Source organism: Zonotrichia albicollis, chromosome 1, assembly GCF_047830755.1.
Source record: "Zonotrichia albicollis isolate bZonAlb1 chromosome 1, bZonAlb1.hap1, whole genome shotgun sequence".
Classification (NCBI taxonomy): Eukaryota; Metazoa; Chordata; class Aves; order Passeriformes; family Passerellidae; genus Zonotrichia; species Zonotrichia albicollis.
In genome coordinates, this window is record NC_133819.1 from 130052303 (window position 1) to 130078367 (window position 26065).

At 34.6% G+C, this 26065-nt stretch overlaps 1 protein-coding gene across 49 annotated transcripts in view; it reads right to left on the bottom strand.

Moving 5' to 3' along the window:
• The window catches only part of RIMS2 (regulating synaptic membrane exocytosis 2), a 457129-nt gene that overhangs the window by 296937 nt on the left and 134127 nt on the right, over positions 1–26065 (bottom strand). For 5 of the 49 annotated variants that reach the window (XM_074553895.1, XM_014270410.3, XM_026793988.2 and 2 more), the window contains exon 1: positions 14708–15292. The exons of 37 other annotated variants lie outside the window; for them this stretch is intronic. In XM_074553895.1, the coding sequence (XP_074409996.1) occupies positions 14708–14829 (122 nt within the window). In that variant the 5' untranslated portion in view covers positions 14830–15292. Of the gene's footprint in view, positions 1–14707; positions 15295–26065 lie in introns of those variants that run through there. 7 more of the 49 variants (XM_026794056.2, XM_074554019.1, XM_074553936.1 and 4 more) reach the window with 3 other exon arrangements.

A 26065-nucleotide genomic window follows, 5' to 3' on the forward strand; every position in this document is an offset into this window, starting at 1 on the left:
TGAAATGCTAGATGGCAACGTGAGCCAGGAGCACGAAGTGGGGATCTAGGCATCAAGGAAATTTTCAAGGAACAGTAATTGCATCCCTTGCACCCACATCCCTCTGTAAATGAGCTCCCCAAAACAATGAATCTACTACTGCCTCCCCTCTTCAGGTCAGCCAAACACTTCAATCAATGCAGCTGCCTAAAATACGGCACGTGGCTCTGCCCTTAAACACTGATGTGTCTCCACTGATTTCTCTGGAGGCCTGTGGTGCTTCCAAGCAGCATGGGAAGTCAGGTGAGACAAAAGCCTCATTTCCTCCTGGGTACCTGATACCAGCCCCTCAAACACTGTGTTAGCTTTTGAAATATTCCTTCTAGATTTTGAACTTTTAATATAAGCTCCATTTCATGTGTTGGTAAATACACTGTCTGACTCATAAAGTTTATATAACTGAAAATTATTTTAGCAATGCAAAGGGTAAAACCTTTCTACTGAAAATTTAGAAACTGCAGATAAGTGTAGCAAGCACTAAGAATGGCTTCATAATCTCTACATTCTGTCCCTGGATTTTTTTACTACTTCTTTATATAGATATTTGATTTCAGAATTAAGTTGTGTGAAGATAGACTAAATATACAATTAGAATTTAAGCAAACACGACTGCTGATGATGTCTCAACTACTGGTATGACCAGGTGAAAGTTCCCTTTTTGGAAGAAAGAGTGTTAGATTGGTGCTAGGTCAAATTAATTTTTAACCTCATGGGAAGAAACACATATTTCATCTGCAATATTATTCTTTAGAGAATCCTCCAAGCAAATAATTTACGTTATAAAATCTTGTGTAATGGGTAACATACAAACATGATAAACATATTTTTCTGAAAACTAGGTCTTTCTTGTCAAAGGGATAATTTAGATAAAGGATAAATAAAAATAATTAATTTTTATTTCAGGTCTTTGGCTTGCCTTGCATTGGACTGAGAGACAGCACAACTAGACAAATATAACAGAACTCACAAATATAATTAGATGCTCAGATAATTAAACAAATATAATAGATGTTCACATGATGCAGAAAAAAACAGGAATAATAGCAGCAATATTTGACCTATTATTAATGAGATTTAGTTCATGTATTTTAATTAGGCATTTATGCTTTGGAAACAATAATTCCTAGCTTATGTTAGTGAAATATAAACTTCCTGAGATAGCGCTTAAATCTCAGCTGTTGTATACTATCCTGTAATGCCAGACAGTGAAAATAATCAAAAACACCTCCATTTTCTAAATTCACCTGAAAGTGAATGGCAGAAATAGAACACAGCTAGAGATGGAAAACATTTATTAGATCATCTAGTTTGTTTCCATGACAATGAAAGCTCTTTCCCCACAGTACATTTTCTAGAATTTACTCAATCTAATTTAAGGCTTATACCATTTCCTATGGGATGAATTCTATACTGTGGTAGGTTAAGAAATTTGCATGGGCATTCAGTGTAAGCCTTCCACTCTTTACACCACATTCCATGTTTGGTTTTTTTTTTATATCACCTAAATAAATCTTTTTTCTTCTTGTGGTTCAAGTAATTACATACATATAGCTGCTGCTACTCTGTCTCTTTTAAATGCTAGCTAAACTAACCTGGACATATTTCCGCCTCTCTTTACAATTCTCTCCTGAAATTTTTTTACATTATGCTTTTTCTGAAGCCCAGATTTGCTAAAAATGCATGTCCAGAATTATGCACAGTGATCCAAATATCAGGGTCTCAGAGACGTGTTGGACAGCATATTACCCCTTATAGCTGACAATTAGAAATACTATGCAAAACCAAAGACAGTCTTCAAATCTTTTTATTTAGTTGATAACCCACCAGCCACGGTCAGCCCCAGTAGGCATCTGTGGACTTTTTCTGGAAAACATTAAATTGCCATGCTACAAATTATGTTTATCTAAAGTTCACTGTTGTTTCAAAAACATATTCCATTAGTTTCTAAGTGATATACAATAAACATATGTTCATCTCTAAGAGTTCAGATACAAAGTTCCTTTTCCCAACTAGTTCTGTAGAAGACAAAATTTTCATCAACATATACAAAGACAGTTTACAGAAAAATATAAGGCTACTTGGGAGAGGTACTGATTTTTATGGCAAAATGTGCACCTACTTTGTTGAATTATATTTCCTGAGGACAGCAATACTTGGGTACATTGAGGAACCTGATCAAGTGGAAGGTGTCCCTGCCTATGGCAGGAGAGTTGGAACTGGATGATCTTTAAGGTTCCTTCCAATCCAAGCCATTCTATCATTCTGTAACAATAAATATTGAATCCTCTTTTATCAAATAAATTATTTCTGAATATAAAAATTAAAATAAAACTAACCTCCAGAGTGAAAAAAAAAAATCTCAATTGACTAATCAAGGTCCATAATGATTCAGGGAAAGCAGCCTTAGCCAGCGACATTTTTTCAATTAGCAAATTGTATATTTAGAAAGAAATTGGGAAAATTTATCCTAATACCTTATTCCTTTTGCTGTTTGTACAGAGTTTAAAATACAAAGAGACCCAGTTTATATATATCTATAATATTATTTTACAGGATTAAAGATGAGATTTCAAAATACTCAGATAAATTTAACTTTCCTGAGAGAATGTTAGGAATACCTGAGAATGTTTTCCTTCATACAAGTAACAAAGTTAAATATTCTCCTTCGGAGGAAAAAAAATATTACATTACCTATGGAACCATAATTAATTCATGATAATTTATGGATACCTGCATTAATGTAGTGTCATTACTGACTAAATATTCAAACAGCCTTATTTATTATACATGATTATATAGCACAAATAAAATGCAGCAGCCCTGCAGCAGAAAGTAGAGCTAATCAGCACACAGTGAATCACAGATAGAAAATATAATCATGTGAAATGAAGACTATGCTTTCACTGCAGAGTTAATACAGACTTCTGCTGTGATACTGCCGTTATTCTCCATCACAGCAGCTCTCAGAATCCCCTTTTTCCTGTTTAGTAATGCTTCTAAATTGGACTTCACAATAAGTTTAAAGTATAGCAAAGTCTAGGTCTATATGCTAAGGTCCTTACTATGTCTCTTTTTGTTCTGTAGATGTATATAGGTATATAAACATAAAATCAGATTCATGCTGGCATTAGTCAATTTGCAATCAGTATAAAGTGCATTCAGATTGATGATTGTAGCATTTCTTTATTTAGTAGATCTAGTTCAGTCTTTCCTAAAGCATGCTCTAAAATAACACCGTATGAAGTAATTAAGTATAAAACATATCCAAATAATAGAAAATAAAATTTTCTTCCTAGATCTGCTCAGTATATAGACTAATCCAGTACAGCACTGAAAAAAAAAATTGAAATTAATTTATTAGGCTGAGAACATGTTACCTTCTCTTGGTTTTGGTTATATAACTTAAATTATCTGGTAAGTTAAAAGATCTACCAATGGCCATTAGTGCAAAATCATTTCAAAATTTTAAAGAAAGGTAAGTTATTAGGTCGTGGTATGAGCAAAGAAAGACACTGGACTTTTAGTTCAGTGCTTTTATGTAATAAATTCAGATTCAACCGCATATAAAGTAATAAGGAGAGAAATTAGTTTCTGTAATATCTTATTTAGGTACATGGAGATAACGAAATCTTCCACTCTATTGCCGTAGTTTAAGTTCTGCATTGCACAAGGAACACATGACATAGGATTTAATGAGATATTCTATTACTTTGAACCTTTTTGTCACCAAAGCAGGAGAAGAAAATAATACAGAGAGGCAAGAGACAGAAATAACTGCAACTCAGTGAATAGGTCTATACAATAAATTCTGTTTCCCATCTTACCTCTGCCCTGTTGCACTCCTTACATTGCAGTCTACTTTTTCTACACATTTTCATTTGAGTTAGCATCACGTTCTGGAGACAAAACCATATCACATAAATACTACATCACTCCATATTTGGAATTGCTATAATGAAACTCCCGGAATTCAAGTAAAGCTGATGTCCTGCCAAAGATGTATTAAAAGAAATGTAATTCTTCCCTTTAGTTAGCTCTTCTCACTTGAGCTGAAAGAGCAGTAGATTTGAGATTAGTTCTCTACCTGATCTGAGCTCTGGTTTCAATACCCACTTGTTCCAATCAAGGTGAATATATGCGTCAGACTTCTTTCTGTATGCCAAAAGTGCAGGTCAGATATCACCCGTATGTGATCAAAACTAAATACAACTAATGGATTTTGCATCATTTCCATGAAAAAAGTGATTTTTGAGACAGCATTTAGACACCAGTGATTATTCTAAAACCTTACCAAATAAAGGTAAGTAGGAAATGGGTTTATTTCTATATTCAGCCATGAACTCCAAGATACAGACTTACTCATAGTGGATTACATCAGAAGACCAAAATCCAATAAAAATCCCTTTGCATTAGTTACATGGAAGTAATAATAAAATCCACAAAAATGTAGATTTGCAGTTTTTCAGTTTTTTGACCAGCATACTGTCAAGAGGCCGCACAAAATTCTGTGCAGAATTAATAACAAATAAATAATTATTATTAATAATTAATAATAATTTTTTGTCTGTGCTTAACAGAAGAACAGGGTCTATTTGTACACTACTGCAGAGACTATACTCTTGTGAGCATAGTCTCTGAGTATCTTGTATGGTTACCCAATTTTTTAGTGCTTCCATTACACTCTATATTTTATATTACAATGTTTATAACATTAATATGTGTTTCATATATTGCATGGGATATAATAAACTTTACATCATGTTATTATTATCTTTCAGGGACATGACTTAGTGGTGGACTTGGCAGTTCTGGGTTAACAGTTGCAATTGATGACCTTAAAGGTCTTTTCCAACCTAAAGAATTCTATGACTCCACAATTTTAACATGCTTACTGTACATCCTCACAATTGCTACGAATTTCTTTGTGAATTGCTTTATTTTTATATGAATAATGTTCAATATTTGAAATTAAAAGTTCTGAAAGACCTATCTCAAGAAAAAAATCTCACTGTATTGAGGATACATCAGCCATGTAGCTGGCAGTACCAAAGGAGACAATCTGGTTAGTAATGTGAAATAATGTGCAGCTCCTAAGAACTAAGGGGGCAAATGAAGGGCAAGGCACAAAATCCAGTATCTCTAAGGTACTTAAGTTACTCTGCCACATATTCTAATGCCTAGAGATGTACCTAAATTCCAAAAGAAAAGGGAAAATTTAATTTGTACTTTCATTTGTGTATACTCACGAATTCATGATCATAAGACCTCTACAAATATTTATAAATTAAAATTCATAGATGCACACAACGCATTAAATAAGACATATATTCCTGGGAACTCCAGCTGTGAAGTTCCCATGATTTTCCTGGCACTACAAAGGAGATGTTGACAGTGGCAAGGGTAGAAATTAGACCTCTGTACTTGCCAGGTTCTTTGACTGAACAACACTATACTTTCTACTCATGCTTTATTAAAAAAAGATTTGGATTATGATTTCAGGTAGTCCTTATACATTCTGATTATGCTGTGTCTTACAAATTAGCAACTTCAAGATGAAATATATCTGTTAAGCACAAGCAAGCTTTTGTGGACATAAATAATTTGAATTATTCAGTTTTTTATATTGTAAGTCTTCCTGCATTTTAAAATATTTTCTGTCCTCCCTGACACTTTTCAAAAACTTGCAAAGTATGACAGGTAGATGAAGCATGTCTTACTGGAAGAGTTTTTACAAACAGGGCACTTAGAAGATTTTACTGTAGGTTATTTGAATAATGCTTGAACTGTATTAAAGTCACTGTGATACAGAAGAGCAATAAAAAATGAGCTTTCTCTAAAACACTCATTGTTCTGGTAATTTTGTAGCAGAACAATGCCACCATTAACAGGGAAAAAATGAAGGTCCTTAAGTGAATGAAAGACTGACTGCCCCTGGGGTCCTCAACTCCACACAAAATGCACTTGCTCTGAGTGCCATCTGAAGACACAGGAGCAACAACCTAAAACATAATATTAGGAAAATCAAGAAACATGAAGAGAAGCATCATTGTATAGAAGAGGAGAGGGTAAGAGGGGAGGAGAGATTTTAAACATCCTGTTTCAGGCAAAAATTTTAATGTTATTTTAATTTAGTTTGTATATCTATACCTGAAAACATACTTTGTAAGATAAGAAATAGTCAATATTCCTGAAATTTTGAGGTTCCATCTTTTACTAATGTTTTATTCATCATCTTCTTTGGTCACTTTAAAACTATTTTTAATGTCTTACATAGAGAAAAAAATACTAAAATTTGCAAAAAATATTCTTATTTCATTATTCTACCATTTATTTATTACTGAAACGATGTGTTATCTATGACATGTAATACATGCCAAAAGGTCTTATATTTGGTTCACAGTAGTCAAACCATAGACTAAACTTTTTGATTTAGAGCATTTCTCTTTGACTATATGTTCTATTTTAAAGTTTAATTATGAAAGCTATCTTAAAGGAATTATAATTGCATTACTTGCTTGTCAACTTAGTTTTGTATACCTTTAGCAATCAAAGTTTATTATTCCTATTATGATATATGTGACTACTACTTTCTAAGGCACAAAGTTTAAAACTTATTTATTCAAATGTTGATGAAGTTTCATGACAAAAAATTGACTTGAATACCAGAAGATGTGAATTTGGAAGTATATCTTAAACATAAAGGTGACTCAAATATTGCAGCAAGGATAAAGTGTATTAATCAAGACATATTTTCATTCTTATAAATACAGACACCATGCAAATTCCCTCTGACTTGCACTATATCCAGCTCAATTCTTATTATAAAACAAAGTTAAGGTTTCAGCATTTCAATCTCTAATCTCTTTCTAACTTAGGCAACTTTGGAACAAATTTCTCCAATACATAACATTTTTATTTCATTTCTCAATCTCATATTTTTCCATCTCAGGTTCAGAACCCAAAAAGTAGCTTTCAGAAGGCTGATTTTCCCTCCCGATCACTAAGCACATGCTGAAGTGAAGCCAAGGACTTGAAATACCTCCAGCTGATGCTTCAAACCTTTTATCTCAGGGTAAAGTTAAAATTATGCCATTACCTCCAAACTTATCTCAGATTTCACAATTTTTCAGGGGTCGATATCATATTCATTGATTCCTTTCTCAGAACCCTGTAAATCATTTGGGGCTCAATACCTATCTTTCTTGAACCACTTTGAAACACAGTGTTTCACACAGTTCTATGAGTAAACCTTCATTCTGCTTTTATAGTGGAAAATTCAGAGTATATTCCTGAGAAATATAAAGGGATGATGGGTCCATAAATAGTGACTGACAGTCCCATCACACCTGACAGGAAAGGAGCTGAGTAACTGCAGTACTCCTCCCTTCCATTCTCCCAAGCTTAGCCAGACCTACACAGCCAAACATCCCAATGTTATTTGTGCTATTCTGTCCATCTGTGCTTTCTATCCAGAAAGAAATAATGAAGAAATATCCAAACTCACACCAGCAGAAGTGGTCCTCTATCCACTGCTTCAGTAAATAAGTAACTGTAGTAGGAACAGCAGGAAAACTTCTCAATCAAGGAACAAAGCGAAGACATAGCTTTTTTTTCTGGTAAGGCAAGTTTTGCTTTTCAAAGTCCCATATTTCTACCATGCAGTATAATTACTGCTCCTGACCTGCTAAAGGGATAGAGCCATTAGTAGGCACATCTTACCATAAATGTGCATGTGATTACTAACCCAAAATGGAAAAAGCTAAAAGGATAAAGGAGTGTAAAGACGGTGAGGGCTACACGAGTGCTGTTAACCATCATTTTGTGCAGTTTTGGACCCAAGAATATAAGAAAGATTAAGCTCTTAGCATCCAAAGGAGGGAAACAAAGACAGTGAAGGGCCTTGAGGTGAAGCCATAGATATGAGGAGCGGCTGATGTCACTTGGTCTGTTCAAGAAGAGACTGAGGGGAGACCTCATTGCAGTTAAACTTCCTCATGAGAGGAAGAGGAAGGGCAGGCACTGATCCCTGCTCTGTGGTCCCAGTGACAGGATCTGAGGGAATGGACTGGAGTTGTGTCAGAGGAGGTTTAGGTTGGATATCACAGAAAGGTTTTCCCCAGGGGGTGGTGGGGCACTGGAACAGTTCCCCAGAGAAGTGGTCACAGCATCAGCCAACTTTCAAGGAGTGTTTGGACAGTGCTCTCAGACACATGGTGTGATTCTTGGGGATGGAGTTGTGCAGGGCCAAGAATTGGAATTTTATGATCCTTGTGGGTCCCTTCCAACTCAGAATATTCTATGATTTTTTTAACATACTTGGTAACACGCAAAGAAGGATTGGTGAAGACTCTCACTAGAAGCTTTTGACCATATAGTTGGGGAAAATGAAATATTTATGCATATGACTCTGACCCGTTACAGGAAACAGTCTGGGACATTGACTTTGCTGCACACCAATACAAAAAACTAACTCCCATCTGAGGCAGGATTTATTTAGCACTCATGCCAGTTTTATCAGAGTGACAGCACCCTGAAGAAGAGTAAAATGGATACATAAGGCTACTTATTGTTGTAGTCACCACAGCTCTGCCCTAGTCTTGACTCTTGAGTGGATAATAGGATGCACCTATTATCAAGGGTCAAGGGTCAAGACTAGCAACCTTGATTTCTGGATGTTGGAACATGCAGTTCCTATAAAATACTGGGCTCTTGTCATTGAACAAATCTCTTAAATGCTTCAACTATAAAATATCATAGTCATTTTTAATATCGTGCTCTCTGCCTTTTCTTTTTCCAAAAAAAGAAGATAATACCCACATCTTACTGGGCTGTTCTGAGAAATGACAGGAATCATCTGAGTTATTCAAGAATAGAAAGAGATTTTTTTTTACATGTTCTCTTCAAAAAGTTGTACTTGGTAACTCAGCTATTCCTTAGATTTCTGTTGCTCTCACCCAGGTGAGGAAAAAAAATCAAGTTTTAAAGCATATTTAATCATTTCTAAATTTAGGATTATTTAAATTTCTGAATTTAACATACTAGCTGAATTGAGACAAATTATCCACCTCTGATCCATCCTCTTTTTTCTTCCTGGTGGGAGGTTGGTATCATATGCCAGCTAGGATTTTATTGCCATCATCAGATAACAGCAGTTGATGCACAAAGAGAATAGAGAGAAACCTGTTATGGCTGCAAATATCCACAGCTCTGCGAGATGCATGGAGGAAGCATATGTCACCTTATTAAATCTGTAGCAACTGAGGTGGAAGTAACAGAAGGTATCTCTCCCCAGAGCTGGAAGAGATGGGAAAAGAAATGGCTCTGCAAGGAAATCTCTTACTTTTCTGTCTCTGAAAATATCTGTAACAGAATGTTACAAGGATGGTTTTTCCTAGAAATAGGGACTTAAAAACAAACCCAAAACCCAACAGCCACCTAGATGGGATGGAATACACAACTTCCTGTGAGAAAGAAATAGCTCTGAGGCAAGCTAGTATGTTCAGCTGCTTCCTCCAAAGAAAACAGAAACATGAGAAGATGAGAAAAATCATACTACTTGTCCCACTTTGTCCCAAAGGAGCTAATCAAGGGCCAAAGGACTGATGAAGTTAGATACACTTATTCGCAGCACAAAGAGGACATAAGAGTTCTCGGTGAGGAATGTTTGGCAAAGGTGCAGAAAAGACCAAATACACAGCTGTATGAGTTTCTCTCTGCCTTTTATACACAACTTGCTGTCCCAGCTGCCAGTCTTCCCCTTGTGTTTAGAGAAGTTCACATAGATATAGATGTATATGCACATAGGGATTCACCTGAATATGGCTTATTTCTCTAATTTTAGGAAGAAAATAAGATAGAGGACTATTTGACATGGACAAGTTTCCTACAGTAATACAGAGACCTAGAACTGGAATCAGCTTAGTTTTGGAATTCTGTTTGTGTCTGAGGCAAGACACCGTTAAGAACAAGAGGAGGAAATAGCTTTGCTATGTGTTTAATACATTACATGGAAAAATTACATGGTAGGAATACAAATAAACGTATTTACGAACACTGTGTCTGTTTTACTTGAGAAAGTACATCAACTACAAATTTGAGGAATATACTTAAAGCACGATTCTATTAATCTAGTATGGAGGTAAAAAGGAGCAGATGTGAAAATCCCAGCAAACTAAAATTTTAAAGGTAGCTATAGACAAGCCAGTTTTGAAAAGGGATGAGAGGCAATTTCAATCACAGTATTGCACGACAGAATATGGACAATATACTGTCAGTTCTAACACCATTATCATGGTTTTCTTCTTGGCTCTTAGAATAGTAATACTTGAAAATGCAACATTCTCTCAGAGTATTAGAAAACCTCTTGCTATGTTGAACCAGTATAGTCAGGGAAAAAAAAACCCTCAAATCTATTCTACAGAAATAGTCTGACAATTTTTTTCCCAATAGGAAAGGGAAAATTATCTTTTTCCTTCAATGTCAAAGTAATAATTGTCAACACCAGAAAAAATAACAATTGCCTGTGACAGTAATTCCAACATCATTTGATAGCTTCATTATAAAATGGACCTTTGGTAAATAGCTACTATATATATTGGTTAGATATATTGGAGGAAACAAAACAGAAAATTAAATAATGAAAAGAAATCATATGTTTCTGCTAAAATGAAACTTTCAGTGGAAATGTCTAGTTTTGCCAAGTAACTAATTTATTTTGTCATTTTATTCATCTTTTAAAAATCAATATATATATGTAAAAGATGCTTATCAAGGCATTTCAAAAGTGAAAACTCTTAAGAGTCTTCAAAAACACTGGGCTTTAATTTAATGAAAGAAAATACAATTTGTTTTTTTAAGCTAGGTGTTTCTAATTTCAAAATGAGACAATTCCTAAGTCTCTATTGTACACAGAATTTGATGAACAATCTTTGTACTGGTTCTAGGCTCAATATATTAGTTATCTTATGCCCCTGTGTGGCCAAGCTAGACAGTAAACTGACTTTCACAGAACTGTAAAAAAATCCTAACAATATGTCATGTGAGAAACCAAGTTTAGGTAAATTGACCGCTTTCCATTTGATGAGAAAAGCTTCTAATAGAAACTGCAACTGCAAAATTGGATTGATAGTCCTCTGTACATTTTGTACCAAGTTGAGTCACAAAAGATGCTTGCCATTATGCAGTAATGTGTTAATCTCAATACTGCCCAAAGCAATAGTGTCTCAAAGCATGTTGCTACAAATAGAGCATCCAACAGCACAGTATTTGTACACTAAACACAAAATGAAGAATAGAGATCTGAAAATCCAGCTTACTAATTTACTAAAGGTTTAAAATATATTTTAAAACTTTATTTCATTGTTTTTTGTCACTGAAAGTAATCAGAAAAAAATTAGACTGCACAAAAAGCAAACCTCCTTTAGATGCTGCTGTAAAATTTGGATGTCGTGCAAGTACATACTGTGTTTTCATAAAAGATCTCTTGGTTTCTTTTCTGGACACATGATTAATTTATTCCATAAACTAGTTATTTGCCAAATGCTCAAAATACAGAACAATTCTTATGGTTTCCCAACATAAGGCCATTCTAATAATTTTTCCATAAAAAATAACTTATTACCCAGGAAATAGCACCCCAACCCCCAGCACAATTTTGAGGTAAAATGATAGGTCTTGCTGCTTCATCTGGCTGGAGCTGGTAATGTCAGACAGAGCTGTGCAGGAGCAAGAGAGAGGCCCAGCAAACCAGCTTTCTCTTTTACACTCACAATAGCATCTTACAGCAAAGTGCTGCCCTGCAGCTGGCAGAGGAGAACTCAGCAGCAATATTCCTCCATTAGAGGCTGCTGGGAGGGGACAACGAAACCCATTTAAGTACTAAAATCAATCTAACTCACAAGCACCTTAATATCATTTGGGCCCTCTCGCATCAGCTACTGCAAAGCCAGAACTATGCAAATAAAAACCCAACTCAAAGTTTTTATGGGAAATCATAAAAAACAGTTTAATGTATGTTTCTGTCAATGGTTAGCATAGCTAGAGAAAGCAAAGCCTAAGATACCCATCTTTCCCTCAAGAAAATCTCAGTATATCTAAACTTTCTGAAGAACTGAAGAACAAGAACTCCAAGAAAAAATGATGTGAAACTTAAGAGGAATGTCTATTCAATTAAAATTATCCGTATACTACCTCCTCTCCCATGACTTTGTTTTACACTCCATTATCTACTGTACAATTTGTATGCATGAAGCTGTTTTCTTGACATTATTACTTCGTGGCAGTAGCAGTTAATCACTCTGTGTGTAATGTCAGCCGTTATCTTTCTGGACTCTGACTTGTACTTTTCAGATGTAAAAACAGAAAAAACCTTATTCAAAAGAGAAAGGATCATCAAAGGACAAAATATATAACTTTGAAGACTAAAGAGATAGAGCACACTATACCTCATCAAAGCAGACTCTGACATGCTGGAGGTACACCACAGTTCTGAAGCATTAACTCTTAATGCATGAACAATTAGTTTTTAGCAAGTGCCTTACATTTATTGTGCAAAGCTTTAAATGAAAAATCTATCTAAATTATATACTACATTCATTTAATTAAAAAAAAATAAAACAGAATTTTTAAATCAGTAAGACAATCAAAGGACTACCCTCTGTAATAAATGCCAGTGAGACTTTTTTAGTGACTAATAGATGACTTCTTCAAAAACATTTTATCAAGATCAGATTTAAAATACAAATAGTTCTTTGGAAGAGGGAATCTTTTTACTCAAAATGTTAAAATACTTTCACATAACTTTATTATCAGAAAATAGAGAAACATGGATTAGTCTCTCACAATTACTGCTGCATATTTTTTAAAAATTGCACAATGTTTTCTTGAGGCCAAAAGCATTGATACCTAGAAAAACACAACATTGCTCCTTATAAACACAGGAATATTCTCATCCTAAGCAAAACAGCCCATACTAGGTAGGAGGCTCTATTTCCTAAGAATCCTTTCTTGTTTGCCAGTCTCCTAGAATAAATATACTCCTAATCTAAGGCACAGCAAATGAATAAAATAACTCTGTCTTTTTATCTGATACTGTATGCAGCTTTTGCCCAGGTCTCACAAGCAAAATAAACAGCAAAAACCACCTTGTACATGTATCTTTAAAAAAAAATTCAAAAAGCATGCACCTTTATCTACAAAAAGCATGTACTCTGATCTGCAAAAGCAGATCCAGGGAATCAGGACTGGGATGGTGGCTGATAAAAACAGTTGCTAAGGGCTTTGCTGGTTGCTGCAGGCCTGAAACTATGCACTTGGAAATATGCAGTTTTACAATCCCAGCTGATAATACGTAAATTATTGCTCCATTTTGAAGAGCTTCAAATATTTCACAGTGTACCAAAGGAATATAAGAAAAATCTCATTGAATACAGATTTCATATATACCTAAAAATACCTTAATTCATAACTGTGATTATGATTGCTAAAACTACCTACATAATTTTACATACCTAATTAGAAATTCATAACCAAGATAACAAAACTTGAGAACAGTAACATAAAATAAATATCAACAGATTTTAAAAGGAAATATCAGCAGTAAGGGAGAGAATCCTTACAACAAAATTATGGGAAATAAAATTATAACCATCTTCTGAAGTATCAAGTGCAAATATCCCTGTAGTTAAGAAATTATATCCCATTTAAAAGAGATTTCTCCCACAGAGGCAGAGAAGAAGATTAAAATGCTGGATATAGTCTCTGCCTATTACTTCCACCCTTTTTCCAGAATGTTTCCATCAGTGCACTATCTTTATAAAAAACTACAGGGTTCTTTTGCTTCCTGACCTGCACTTCCACTCTCTTCGATAAAATTATTAATATTTTTATGTTTAATATTTAATAGCAGTATGAAAAAGTTCTAAACATCAGCACTATAATATGTTTACTGAATAATGACACAGAAATGTGGCATTATTAATTCATTATACCCCCCCCAAAGTCCTAAAAAACCTATTCAAAAATTCTCACACCAATAAACAACAACTTCACCCTATCATTTCTAATTCCCACAAAACAACAGCTATTCACAAAAGGATACCCTACAGGGCTGACTGACCTGCTGCAAAGCATCCACTAATCAGCTATAATTTGACCAGTTAAAAACATTATTGAAAAGCATTACACATAGGATCTAAATCTTTTAAAAATAAGGAACTGCTTTCTATTTTGCAAAAGGTATGCAGGACTACTAATTTGCATCTTCCAATAAATTATGCATGGTTAAACAGACACATCTCTGAGCATTTAATCTTTTCACTGCCATATCCACATAGAAATCATTTTCTCTGACAAATTTGTTTATGAATATTTAATATGCTTTAAGGATTACAGCTAATAATGCTAGCTTCTAATGGCAGCTAATGTACTTGAAAGATACATAACCATCTTAAATATTTTATTCTATCTTTGCTAGCTTTATTTCTGCAGATTGAGTTCTCATGTAAATCCTTACATAAAACATAAAAACACTAACAGACTCACTGCTACCATGAAAATATTAATATCTAGGAATGTAGTTATAAAAGTACCCCACTGAAAAGCATGCAGATAGATTGCCATCAGCATAAAAGGAGAAATGATAAAGCAAAAATATTTCATTTCTACTTACCTAGTGTTGTTCAACGTTTGTCCAAAAAGATCATTTTGTAAAATATTTGGAGGGGATGAGAAAACCCCATGAAAATGAGATAAAACAGAATTGCAGACCTGGCGCAGTGTTTCAAATTGCATTTTCTCCCTTTCTTTCCCTTCTATTTTTCTTCACCACCTGTCTCAAAAGTCATCTATTTTGTACACACCATCAAATACAAATATGCCAATCAAGTTCCATATTTCTCCTGATCTCTGTAAAAACTGTGCCTAAATAAGCAGGGGCTGATAGTTAATTGTACAGTCATTATTCTTCTAATTCAGTCGTAGAAGATTTAGTACCCGAGCAGCTTTCTCCTGACTGTAGCAAGAATTCTAAACAGCAGTAAGCTTTTTGGGCATTCCCAGCTGAAGTGTGAAGCTGAGCTGCTTTCATGTACTCTACTCATATTTCTCTAAGCCTATTAAAAACACGCAGTGAATAGATGCTGTCGTCAGGAGTTTCAGCACATCTGGCTGCCAGCAATAAAATCTCAGAAGTAAAAAAAAGGAGGACAAGGCATCCTCACACTGTTACTACTATCTAAAAGGAGGAGGATTTCTGCGTCTTCCCCTCCTCCTTCCCTCCCCTGTAAAAATGACTAATATCCGTGACCATGTATGTAGAATTCTTAATTTTTTCATAATGTAATGGCAATTCTAAAGGACCGAAAGACCACTTTAAAAAAAATCTGCACATAATAAACAACATGTAGCACTGAGACTGTAACAATAGATCTTTTGTCTCATATCTGAAAAGCTATACTGTATCTGAGATAACAGGATTTTAGTGCAAACATTTAAATGTAGTATCAATTCACGACTGAAGCAAACAGTATACATTCTATACCTAACCACTCTGTCAGGGATTGTACATACAGCATCGAGGCAATGATTTGCCATGCAAACTTGAACAATTACTAAAAGGAATGGCTGCATTATATATAAGCACTGCATTACAAAATGAAATGTCTTCAGTATCTTTTAAAAGTTTATTGCACTGAATCAGCCATGACAGAGCCGAGAAAAATCAATCACTTCTTAGGGTGCTCCAAACCCATCTGCTTCCAGGAAAACCCACTATTTTAGGAGCCTGTGTACTGGTACACAGAAGTATCAGATATCAAAGAGCAAGAAGCAGAATCAGTCATCTAACAGAACAGAGTGAGCTTTTGCAACACAGTATGCACTGTGAATACCATGAAATGTACAGAAAATAAGTATCCCTGACTAAAAACCATTTTTTCTTTTCCTTCAATGCTTGTGCCAGAGGATGACGTTACATAACAATACAGAAAATAGTTTATCATTGTCAAATAAAAAAATAACAATTAAAAAATATTTTCTTTATAATACCTCATTTTTTATCCACAGCTTTTAACATCTTAGCACTAATTACAAAATCTCCAAGTAAACAAACATCAAATGAGGTCTATTATTATACCTCTTCCACTGAAAGCAATTTGAATATGGGAAAAAGCATCTTTCCAGCTAATTCAAGTGTGTTGATGTGCTCAGGAGGAAGAAGCCATCCAGGCTTCTTTGGCCAGAATGATGGCAGCTAAAACACAGATTTTATAAGAAAAAAAAAGAAATGGGAACAAATTCATCTCCTGGCCCCTGTAAAAGGGATATACTTGTGACTCCCACCTTCCACCCAAGTTAAATATTTTTTTACAAATCATGAAAATATCTGCTAATAAATCTGTTTGCAAAACTCATGTGAAACCCTACAAAGTACTACCCGAAATAGCTTTAATACCTATTTTTCTGTCCATAGCATACTGTGCATTATGAAAGCATTTGTATTTGAGCAATGTATTACAATTTATGATAAAAGTAATAGGCTCTCTGTCTGCCAAAGTTGGTAACTTTTGAGATCCTAAAGTAGGAACCAATGGATATTTGTGGCTATTTTACTATAATAAAATGAAAAAGTAATATTTGGTAACACCTTACTTATATTACAGAGAATTCATGTTTGTAATGCAAGAAAATTTGCCTTTACATTCATTCCACCAAAAAAACCAAATTTTCTAATCTTCTCCAAGAAACAGTCGTCTTGTCACAAAAGTTCAAGTCATTCCAATCAGTATAATATGCACCACTTCACAGTTCAGAGGCAATGTTGGCCACGGAGTAGGTACAAGACCAGTATTTTATCATCCATTTCAAACACATTATCCTTTTGCTGCATGCCTTATAAATGGGCATCATAGTCAAAATGCTCTTGTTGCAACAAAATGCTGAGCATTTGACATCCATCTTTTTACATCTTTATTCTCAGATATTTAAAATGGAAGTTAGGGCATACACTCTTTTTTTTTTCTCTTTCTTATTTTTTTTTTAAGATTTGTCCTAAAACTACAGAGAAAAGAAACATATTTAAAACTTTAAGTTTTCAAGTTTTATTTTGGAGTAAGGAATAAAGAGTACCCTGCAGATGCTCATGCATGTAAAATGTTTCATAGAGAAGTAAAGAATACTTTTAAAGGCAAATACTTCAAAGTTGTTGCTAGCAGAAAACTCAGCTATAAAGAAATGGCGTTTGTGCAAATGCATATGTTTTTGGTCATCTAGAATGTTCATCAAAATTCACTGTACTACTGATTTAAAATACTATTTTTTATTTCAAAAAAAAGAATGGAACAGAATAAAATAGAATCGCCTTTCTCTCCTGACCCTTCTAACGCACTGCAAGAGACCCTTTAGCCAATAAGCAATTGTTTCCTGTATTTATTATGTGGCCTAGAGTAGTATAGTGACCCTACTATGTGGACTTCTACTAACATCTCTTTTAGGTACTTCCACCATTTCCAAAATGTCATCATTCATCTGGGAAGAATCAAGGAAGTAAGGAGACCTAACAAGAAGAGGCTGGAGGGAATGGAATGAAGGAACAGGAGCAAAGTAGGCTCTGCCCACTGAAGTACCTGACCTTTGAGATCCAGAATGAAATTGACAATCAAAAGAAGTCAGTAGAACCACATATAAAATTTATTCTCTGTACATTGATATTGTTTGTGAACAAAATGGAACAGGTACTATTTACCATATTTCAATGCTTTTACAGATCTTCAAATGTGTCACTGTTTTTCACTCTAAAAAATTCCTGTTGGGAAGGGCAGTGATTCAGCGTAATTTCTAAGGCTCCTGAAATTATACCCTCAGCATTCCCAAATTAAAGCTTCAGATAATAATGTTGAAAAAGACAGGGATTACTTCTCTGCCTATCTGATATTTAACTTGAGATCTCCTTTTATGTTCTTCAGGGCTATCAGTCTATACTCTCCAATATCCACACTAGAAGAAAAAGACGTCTGATATGCACAGGCTTCTTTCTTTTCAAACACCCCTATTTGTGTACTTAATGAGCATCAGGTAAGCCAAGTACTGCTTAAACACTTCTGTTTCTAGCATTTCCTATCCTTTGAGGGCCTCATTAAAATAATTTTGACAGTGATCTTTATCATGGTATTTGGTGTATTTATACTTGCAAAAAGATATTTGTACATGCTCTTGCTATTTATGGTTTCATAATAATATATTTCATTTTCACACAAATTTTATCAAGAATTTTATGGAAATGAAGACCAAGTACTTTAAAGATACTGCAGAGAAAAAGTAAAATGAGTACTAGATAGTCTGAACAACTACCTGACAAGGTTGACAGCCTATTTCAAAATGAAAAGACAAGCCTGAGAAAGCATCATTGGATCCATTAAGCCAAGCTACATTGAGGTCCATACAAATACCTGCCTCTGTAGCCAAACTGAATCTTAATAAAGGTCCACCAGATACAAGCTTTTAAGACAAAAAGTTATCTAGAAATCTCCCAAATATGAGGTTTTCAAATTTATATAAAATATTTCTATTTCAAACATAAGATTAAACTTCCTTAAATTGATTCTAGATTTCAGAAATGTAAATCTATTATACAAGAAAGTTGACAATATGTATAAATATGTTATCTCAAACATTACTTACATGCATCACTTATTATAGGCATACAAAAAAGATTTCACAGGACATTGTAGTTTAAACAAAGTAGAGTCATACAGACTTATTAAAGCTATACATTACAGCTTACAGGACAAAGACTTTTCTGGGATAAAAGATACTATCAAGAACAATTTTGGATTCAATTCTATTCTAATCTACTGGATAGTATGTAAGTATAGTTTGATGGAAATGCAGAAGAAAATTGTAGAGCTGAGTCAATTGGAGTTTGGGGATAAAATTGGGATTTTTGAAATGTATAGAAAGTCTAGTGTCTACTGTTTTTTCCATCTAGATACTGCATAAAACTTTGTAATTAATAGCACATAAGTACCTGTATTACACCACCATCGCTCGCCAATATGCCCTTATTAAAGCACTTCATTAAATACTCATGATCAAAAATTTTTGACTGACATCCATTATGAAAAGAATAAACCTCTGAACAAATTCTTTTCAAAGCGGTAAGTTAACAACAGTGGCCTTGGACATTAGATAGTGTTGTATTATTACTATTTATAAAACCACTCCTTTTGGTTCAGCAAGCTGATGCTCCGAGGTGGGACACGATTTTAAGGACTATTGGAAATTCCATTCAAGGATGGGCATTTCCCTTCACTACTGCAAGTGAAATGCAAGCAGTCTTTCTTTTGGAATAAAGCACACACCCATTTGTATTTCATCACATCAATGTTCAAAGGTTCAGTTTCACAAGAAAACTTTATCTAACGCAAAATCCATAACAAGAAATTTAAACACATAACAGCAGGACTCATAAAAGCCAGCACTCTGAATACTTACTATAGAAAATAATAAAGAAAGGGACCCTGATAAAGCCTCAAACCCAAAAGGATAAAAGTACCTAAATCCAGGCTACAGGGGAGCATCAGTCTCTGTCCAAGACCTGTAAAAATGAATCTTCTTGTTCTGCTGGCGCCTGAGCAGTCATTCAAAATGCACCATTCTTCTTATTGCAGGTAGCTGGGCCGTTAGAACAGTGTGAGGAAGCATGGAAAACTGAGCCCCAGGTTTCTCTACTGGCTTCCTAAAATATGCCCACAAAGTTCTTATCAACATGCCCCAGGTTATTCCTAAGGGAATTTGTCTTTGCTGTTGACACTGTTCTCTCTCCCGTAAAATAATTAAATATTGAAAGAACTATTTAATTCACTGAGTTAAACATTAATCAAGAATGGAAAAGTGATACTGATTTTAATCCTTGGTAGTCAGGTCACAGATCTACAACGGAAGATACTGAAATTCCAGCTAAGAGAGCAAAGCTCGTTACAGAAAATATCCACTACTAAAGTATAGTAATGTAAAAAAAAGTAAATTCATCCTCATCTCACACCCTATCATACTGGGTTTTCTTCTTGTGTTTTATTCTCAGCATCTTCGCATTTCTTTATTTCCTTTTTGAGGCACTCCATTTAATTCTTCTCAGTATCCCTCTTCATAATTCTCCCATGTAGCCATTTAAATTAATCATACTCTTCCTTTAGTGTAATTTACACTGTTTGGGCCAATACACTGTTTGAGTCCAGAACTCAAATCTGGACAGTCTCTTTATCCCCTTTTTCCTCAATACTACCATCTACCATGACTAATATGCTTGAGGAGACTGGGTAATTTCATAGGGCATAAGTATTTATATAGTTAAATTCCAGCAATCTCTGTGAAAATTTGTGTCATCACAGGAGGACAAAGACCCAAGTCAGTGTGCATGGAGTATGAGTGGGTAGAACTGAGAGCCATTACTCATACAGCAGAAAGACAGAGCATGGTCAGCAAATAGCCACAACACTGCCGTCTGAACTTTGGCAGAATTACCAAAAGTGATAGGAAAAGTTGCTGAAGTTATTGTTGTCCTCCACCATATCACAGAAGAATTAGGATGAAAAAATATGGTATTCCATTATAGGCTATACTGATTCTGAAGCTCATGGAACTGCCTCCCAGGTGTATTTAACTCTCCCTTCTTCATTTTTTATCAGATTTTCTATTAGAGGCATCCCATGCAGAAAGAACTCACAAAAGTTTATCTCCTGTTCCACCAACATTAATATTGAACAATGAAATAATAATAACTTATTCTTAGAATAAGTTTCAAAAAAGAGTTAATTATTACAAACCTTGTAAGCACATTCTCCATTAGATGCTCTAGGATATGAAGCTTAAGTGATGTGATTAAGGTTGCAGGTAAGAGTAATGTCAGTAATCCACGCAGGAAGTGTGGAACTTAAGCCCTTGTCTAACTTGCTGTGTAGGATACTAGAACTTTGCCATTCCAAAGTCTGTTGAAATACATTCCTTGTAGCATCAAGTGTTAAGTAGCCTGATTCCAGTGAAATCAGGGATAACACTGCATGCCAACAGCCTTTGGATTAAGGCCCAAAAGCGCAGTTCGACACTGTGCCTCTAGCACGTTCCCAGATACTGGAATTGCTCTAGTGCCAGCGGAAGCAGCCTGTGCTCTGCTCCTCAGTCAGGAACTCGCCCAGCAAGTACAACAACAGCCAAAATGGTAAGGAGGATGCTCTCATTAACCTACTTACATTGAGGATAAAGTAAGCTGTCAGTTTACCTTTAGCACCTTTACAGGTATCTGGATATTCCCATCTCTGAAAATTCTCAGTACTTATGTCTTCAACACGCAGAGAAAAAGGTAAACAACTGTCTATTTTTTAATAAAAGACAAAACTAACATTGAAATCTATAGATTCTCAAGGAAGTCAAGTACACCAGCCCAAAAAGCGAAATCTTGACAGTAAATTCCAGGGCAGCTTAGGACTCCCTAAGTAGAGAAGTGCCAGCTGTCCTTTATTAGATGTGCTGAGTTCTGTGAGGACACAACTCATTTCCCTGTATCTCATCACGGTCTAAGTAAATGAAAGAAACAATCATGATCCACTAATCAGGACGCCTTTAAAACTTCCTAGAAAGTTGCCAACATGTTAAACATCATCTTTTGCCTGCATACTTACTACTTAGGAAAGAATATATTCTACAAATAAAATACTTGGAAGCTGATATTTTGTATTTTTAATCATTTTTTTAATAAAATTTTAAATCTGTGAAATGAAAAAATGAAGACTTGTGAAAGTTAAATGTGAGATGACTTACAATAAATACTTTTACTGATAAAATAACTCTACATTTTTTAAAACTCAGATAACACAATGGTAGGTCTAACTTTGTTCCTTACACAGATACTAGGAAATGTGCCATATGTTCACTTGGGAAATCCTACTGTTAGGGCTGGTATGGACACATACAGAAGCTGGCACTGACCACACACAAATTGCGCATTTGAGGATGAGTAAGACGGGAAACAAAACCAAACAAATTAGACAAAGGATATAGGAAAATTATAATTTGAAAACCTATTGTTATTTATTATGATAGACCATACCACAACATTACTAATTCTTGAAATGAATAAGTAAATATGCCTCACAACTGAGTATACCTCCCAGTATAATTATTTTTAAGACATCTCTAACATGAATATCTTTGACTTATTGTTTAATTTCCTTAGCTCAGTATAGATTATGGCTTCTCAAATCTCTCTGTGGAATTCTCTTTAATACATTAGCTGAAAGGCAACATGGGAAGTATTATTTAAATATGACAAGGCATAGAATACTTGCAAATAATTACATAAAATGTATAATTTTAATTATTCCTCATATCTTTTTTCTTCTGAATATTACACAATATATACAGCTTGCTTGGTCTGCAATAAAGTTCCAGTGCTGCCTTCTACCTCATTTGCCAATTCTGGGCTTTTCTAAGTATTCCTTGCTTAGGGAAGTCTATGCTTAAAAATGAAGATGTTACTGATTTTAGGCAAATTCAGAGGTTGAATTTAGATTGTTAAAGACACCCAGATTCATCCCACCTAAATGTAGATGACTAAGGAGTGCAATTTGGAAAGCTAGCCACCTTTTCCTTCCTGTATGAATAATAGAAAGAAAGAGGAACATGTAGGGGGGAAAAATCATGTGACCCAAAATTGCATGAGCACCCAAAAACAGATTTAATGAAGTGTTCCTCTGCTTGTCTAATTACTTTATTTTTGGTTTCATTTCTATTGCTATATCTGAGAACACTTTCCAGTTCCTGCCTTAGCTGTGTTCTAACACCAAAAAAATACAGGTGTGTGCATCCTCTCCCTTTTTCCAACTCATGCATTTTCCCCACATATAACACACGTGTTTTAGGGATCTTCACAATTTCTAGCAAAACTCCTATTGACGGCAGATGTCTTATATAAAAAAGAAGCCTTCCAATCTAGGGAAATGGGGTTTTTCAAACTATCCTGACCTAAGACATAATTTATATAAAGAGCTACTGAGGCAGAAATTGCATTTGACAAACAAGAAAACTAACCTGTTTTTCTAATAAATATACAAATCACTTCTTCAATCTGTAAGAGCATGATTCTACTTTTTACTAAAATAACTCATAAATGTTACTAATTTTTTTTTTCTGCAGGGCTGATCAGCTTCCTACAGGAGAAATACATCTCCACAAAATAAATTTCTTGAAACTCTGGATCAAATTATGATTCTATAATCAGTTCTCTGCTTTCCCAGACTTCTGATAGTTTACTGAAATTGCTAAGCATCCTACCTTTTGTGTGAATGTATACACTTGTCCATGTCCATACAAGTAGTATACAATAGATAATTAATATTTCTAAAAGTATGGAAGGGGTACTATTAAGGTGAAAGAATCAGAGTTAGAAAAGATCTAAGTGAGACCTCATTCCCCTCGCTAAAGCAATAGCTCCTTTTCCAACAGGAACATCAAATTTTCTATACACTGGTTGAAGAAGTAGAGAAGTCTGTGCAATACTCAAGGATGCAAAAGCTCGATATTCAGTAGATGCTACACCTTGTAGAACATGTGGTTTAGAATAGTATATTTCAACCAGTTTTACCTTCAGCTGACTTACAATCAATTGATATTTTCTTGCACCTCATTATAGTACATGAATCCTGCTTTATGCCTCATTTGCAGTTCTGGATGGTTCACCAATAAGATGTGTCTCACTAGACAAGAACTGCTGGCCTAGAACAGAGATTTGATTGATTTTTGAAACAGTGCACTGAAAACTTCATCTGCTACAGAAGATATTTCTGTTCCTCACTTTTATAAAAATTGATCATTTTTCACGTTTCAAAAACACAAAAGTTGATTTAAACACTACTAAAAAAGTATTATGCATGATTAATAATGTAAAATACTAAAAACAGGACCTGAAAATACACACTCACTAACAGTTTGCAAACACCTGTCTTTTCTCTCCATTTCAGGATGAAGTATTTAAGGTGCAAGTTAATTTATTCAGTGCTCACAGGCAGATTGTACTTATACCCATTATTCTCCAAGTTATAGAAATTCAAGCAAACAGTCAGCAAAAACTAAATCCTATAACAATCCAACGATGATTATCAACTATGTAAATGCCCCCAACGGAAATGATTCCAATATATACACTCAGATGAAGAGATAATGTTTTCTTCATTAAAGACACAGTTCCACAGTTAGCACATCCTTTACACCAGCGCTTTTTTGGTGAGCAAGCTGATCATAAAGTTCCTTGTTATGTAAAGAAAATAACAATTGCATTGATCCTGAAATCCATGGTAGGTATACATTGCAGAAATTATTTCTCACTCACAATGAATTTGGGAGTTTAATAAATTTTAGAAATTACTTTTTTTCACTTGGAAAATATCTTGAGATTTATCACCATATCTATTTTCAGATGACTGATTTGGTCCTTAAAGGTCCAAACTTGTGTTGGGTGTCAATGTGTCCAGGTGATCTGTGATGGAAACAAAGACTAATATATGTGCAAACTGAAAGATAAATCATTGTCCAAATGACAATAAGATTAAAATCAGTCTTTTTATTTAGTATAACAGAGGCTATGACAACACATCTATGCACTGGATTGTGCATTAATTTTTGCTGCTCAGTCCACTGGTTAAAAATTCGAGCCTTCCATATCTTGGGGATGAGTTCAAAGAGACTAATTTATCTTCCTTTCATGTTATTATGAGATTTATGGTCTCCTGGGTTGCTCCTATATTCAGCTGATTGGAAAACCAGAAGAATATTTTCCTGATGATCACACACTTCTGGAATTCAATTCCTTTGACAGTGCCATGGAGCCTGGATTTTATAAGCATTAAGGCTGTATAAATATTTTACTTTGGAAAGATTTCCATTTAGTACAGAAGTTCTATTTTGGTAGAATAAAGGCATCATTGGTCACTTGGGAAAGGAGTAGGGGTTAATTTCATAATTGATTGTTGTAACTGTAAGGTTTCATGATACTTGGTGACATACCACAGAATACATTCCTAAATAAATCTCATTTTCAGATAGAAAAAAAAGTGCTTCTGAAAGAAATATCTGTATGCCACATAGAGAGTCAAATTTCAAATCCTTGTCTTGAACAAAATCTCCTGGTTGGCTTTGCCAAGCTTAACACTGAAAACAACTGACAGCTTTTGGGAATATCTTCCAAAAGGACACTAACATTCTTATGTATGCTCTTAATCACCTGAAGGAGAAGTAAAGCAAAGTAGGTGAAAATTATCCAGATCTATGTTAGGGCATCATTCATTACTGCAATGCAGTTTATCACCATCCAAAGCTATTTTTTTGAAAAGTTGAGACACTATAAATACTGTACTTAATATCCAAAGCTCGAGAGTTTGGGTTCCATCTACTAAATATTCCTATCTTTTCCATTATTTAAGTGACATATCTTTCTCTTTTCCTTCTTACTCTGGTTCTCAGGGTCTTTAGAAGTAACATTCTAATTTTGGAAAGAATATCTGCATTAAAAAAAATCTGCTGAGTAGAAATTAATTTATACTTTACTGCAATTTTACTTTATTCAGAAGATCAAATTTCTTGCTTCAGATATTGATATATATTTTTAAATGAAAGTCAGTTCTTCAGTCTTCATTGCATGTACTTGAGACACAAGAAGCACCCAAATTATGCATTGTATTATAAGAAATGCATATCCGAGTTAAATTTGGTTTTTTCAAGAATACGGTTTTGTTCTAGACCCTGTTAATAAATGGTACAGAAGATTAATCACTACAGTCCATTTTAGGAATAAAATACAATTATCATATCCTAGTGAGGAGGTGGAATTACTGAACTAATCTTTGAGTTGTCAAATTTCTTATATTCAATGGTTGACATTGTTGAACTAAGTTTGACTCCTCTTCCAGCTTAAATATTTTTCACAGTTCTAACTGCAGCACAAAGATGCAACTCAAGCAGGTCATTTTTTGTCAGCCCAGCA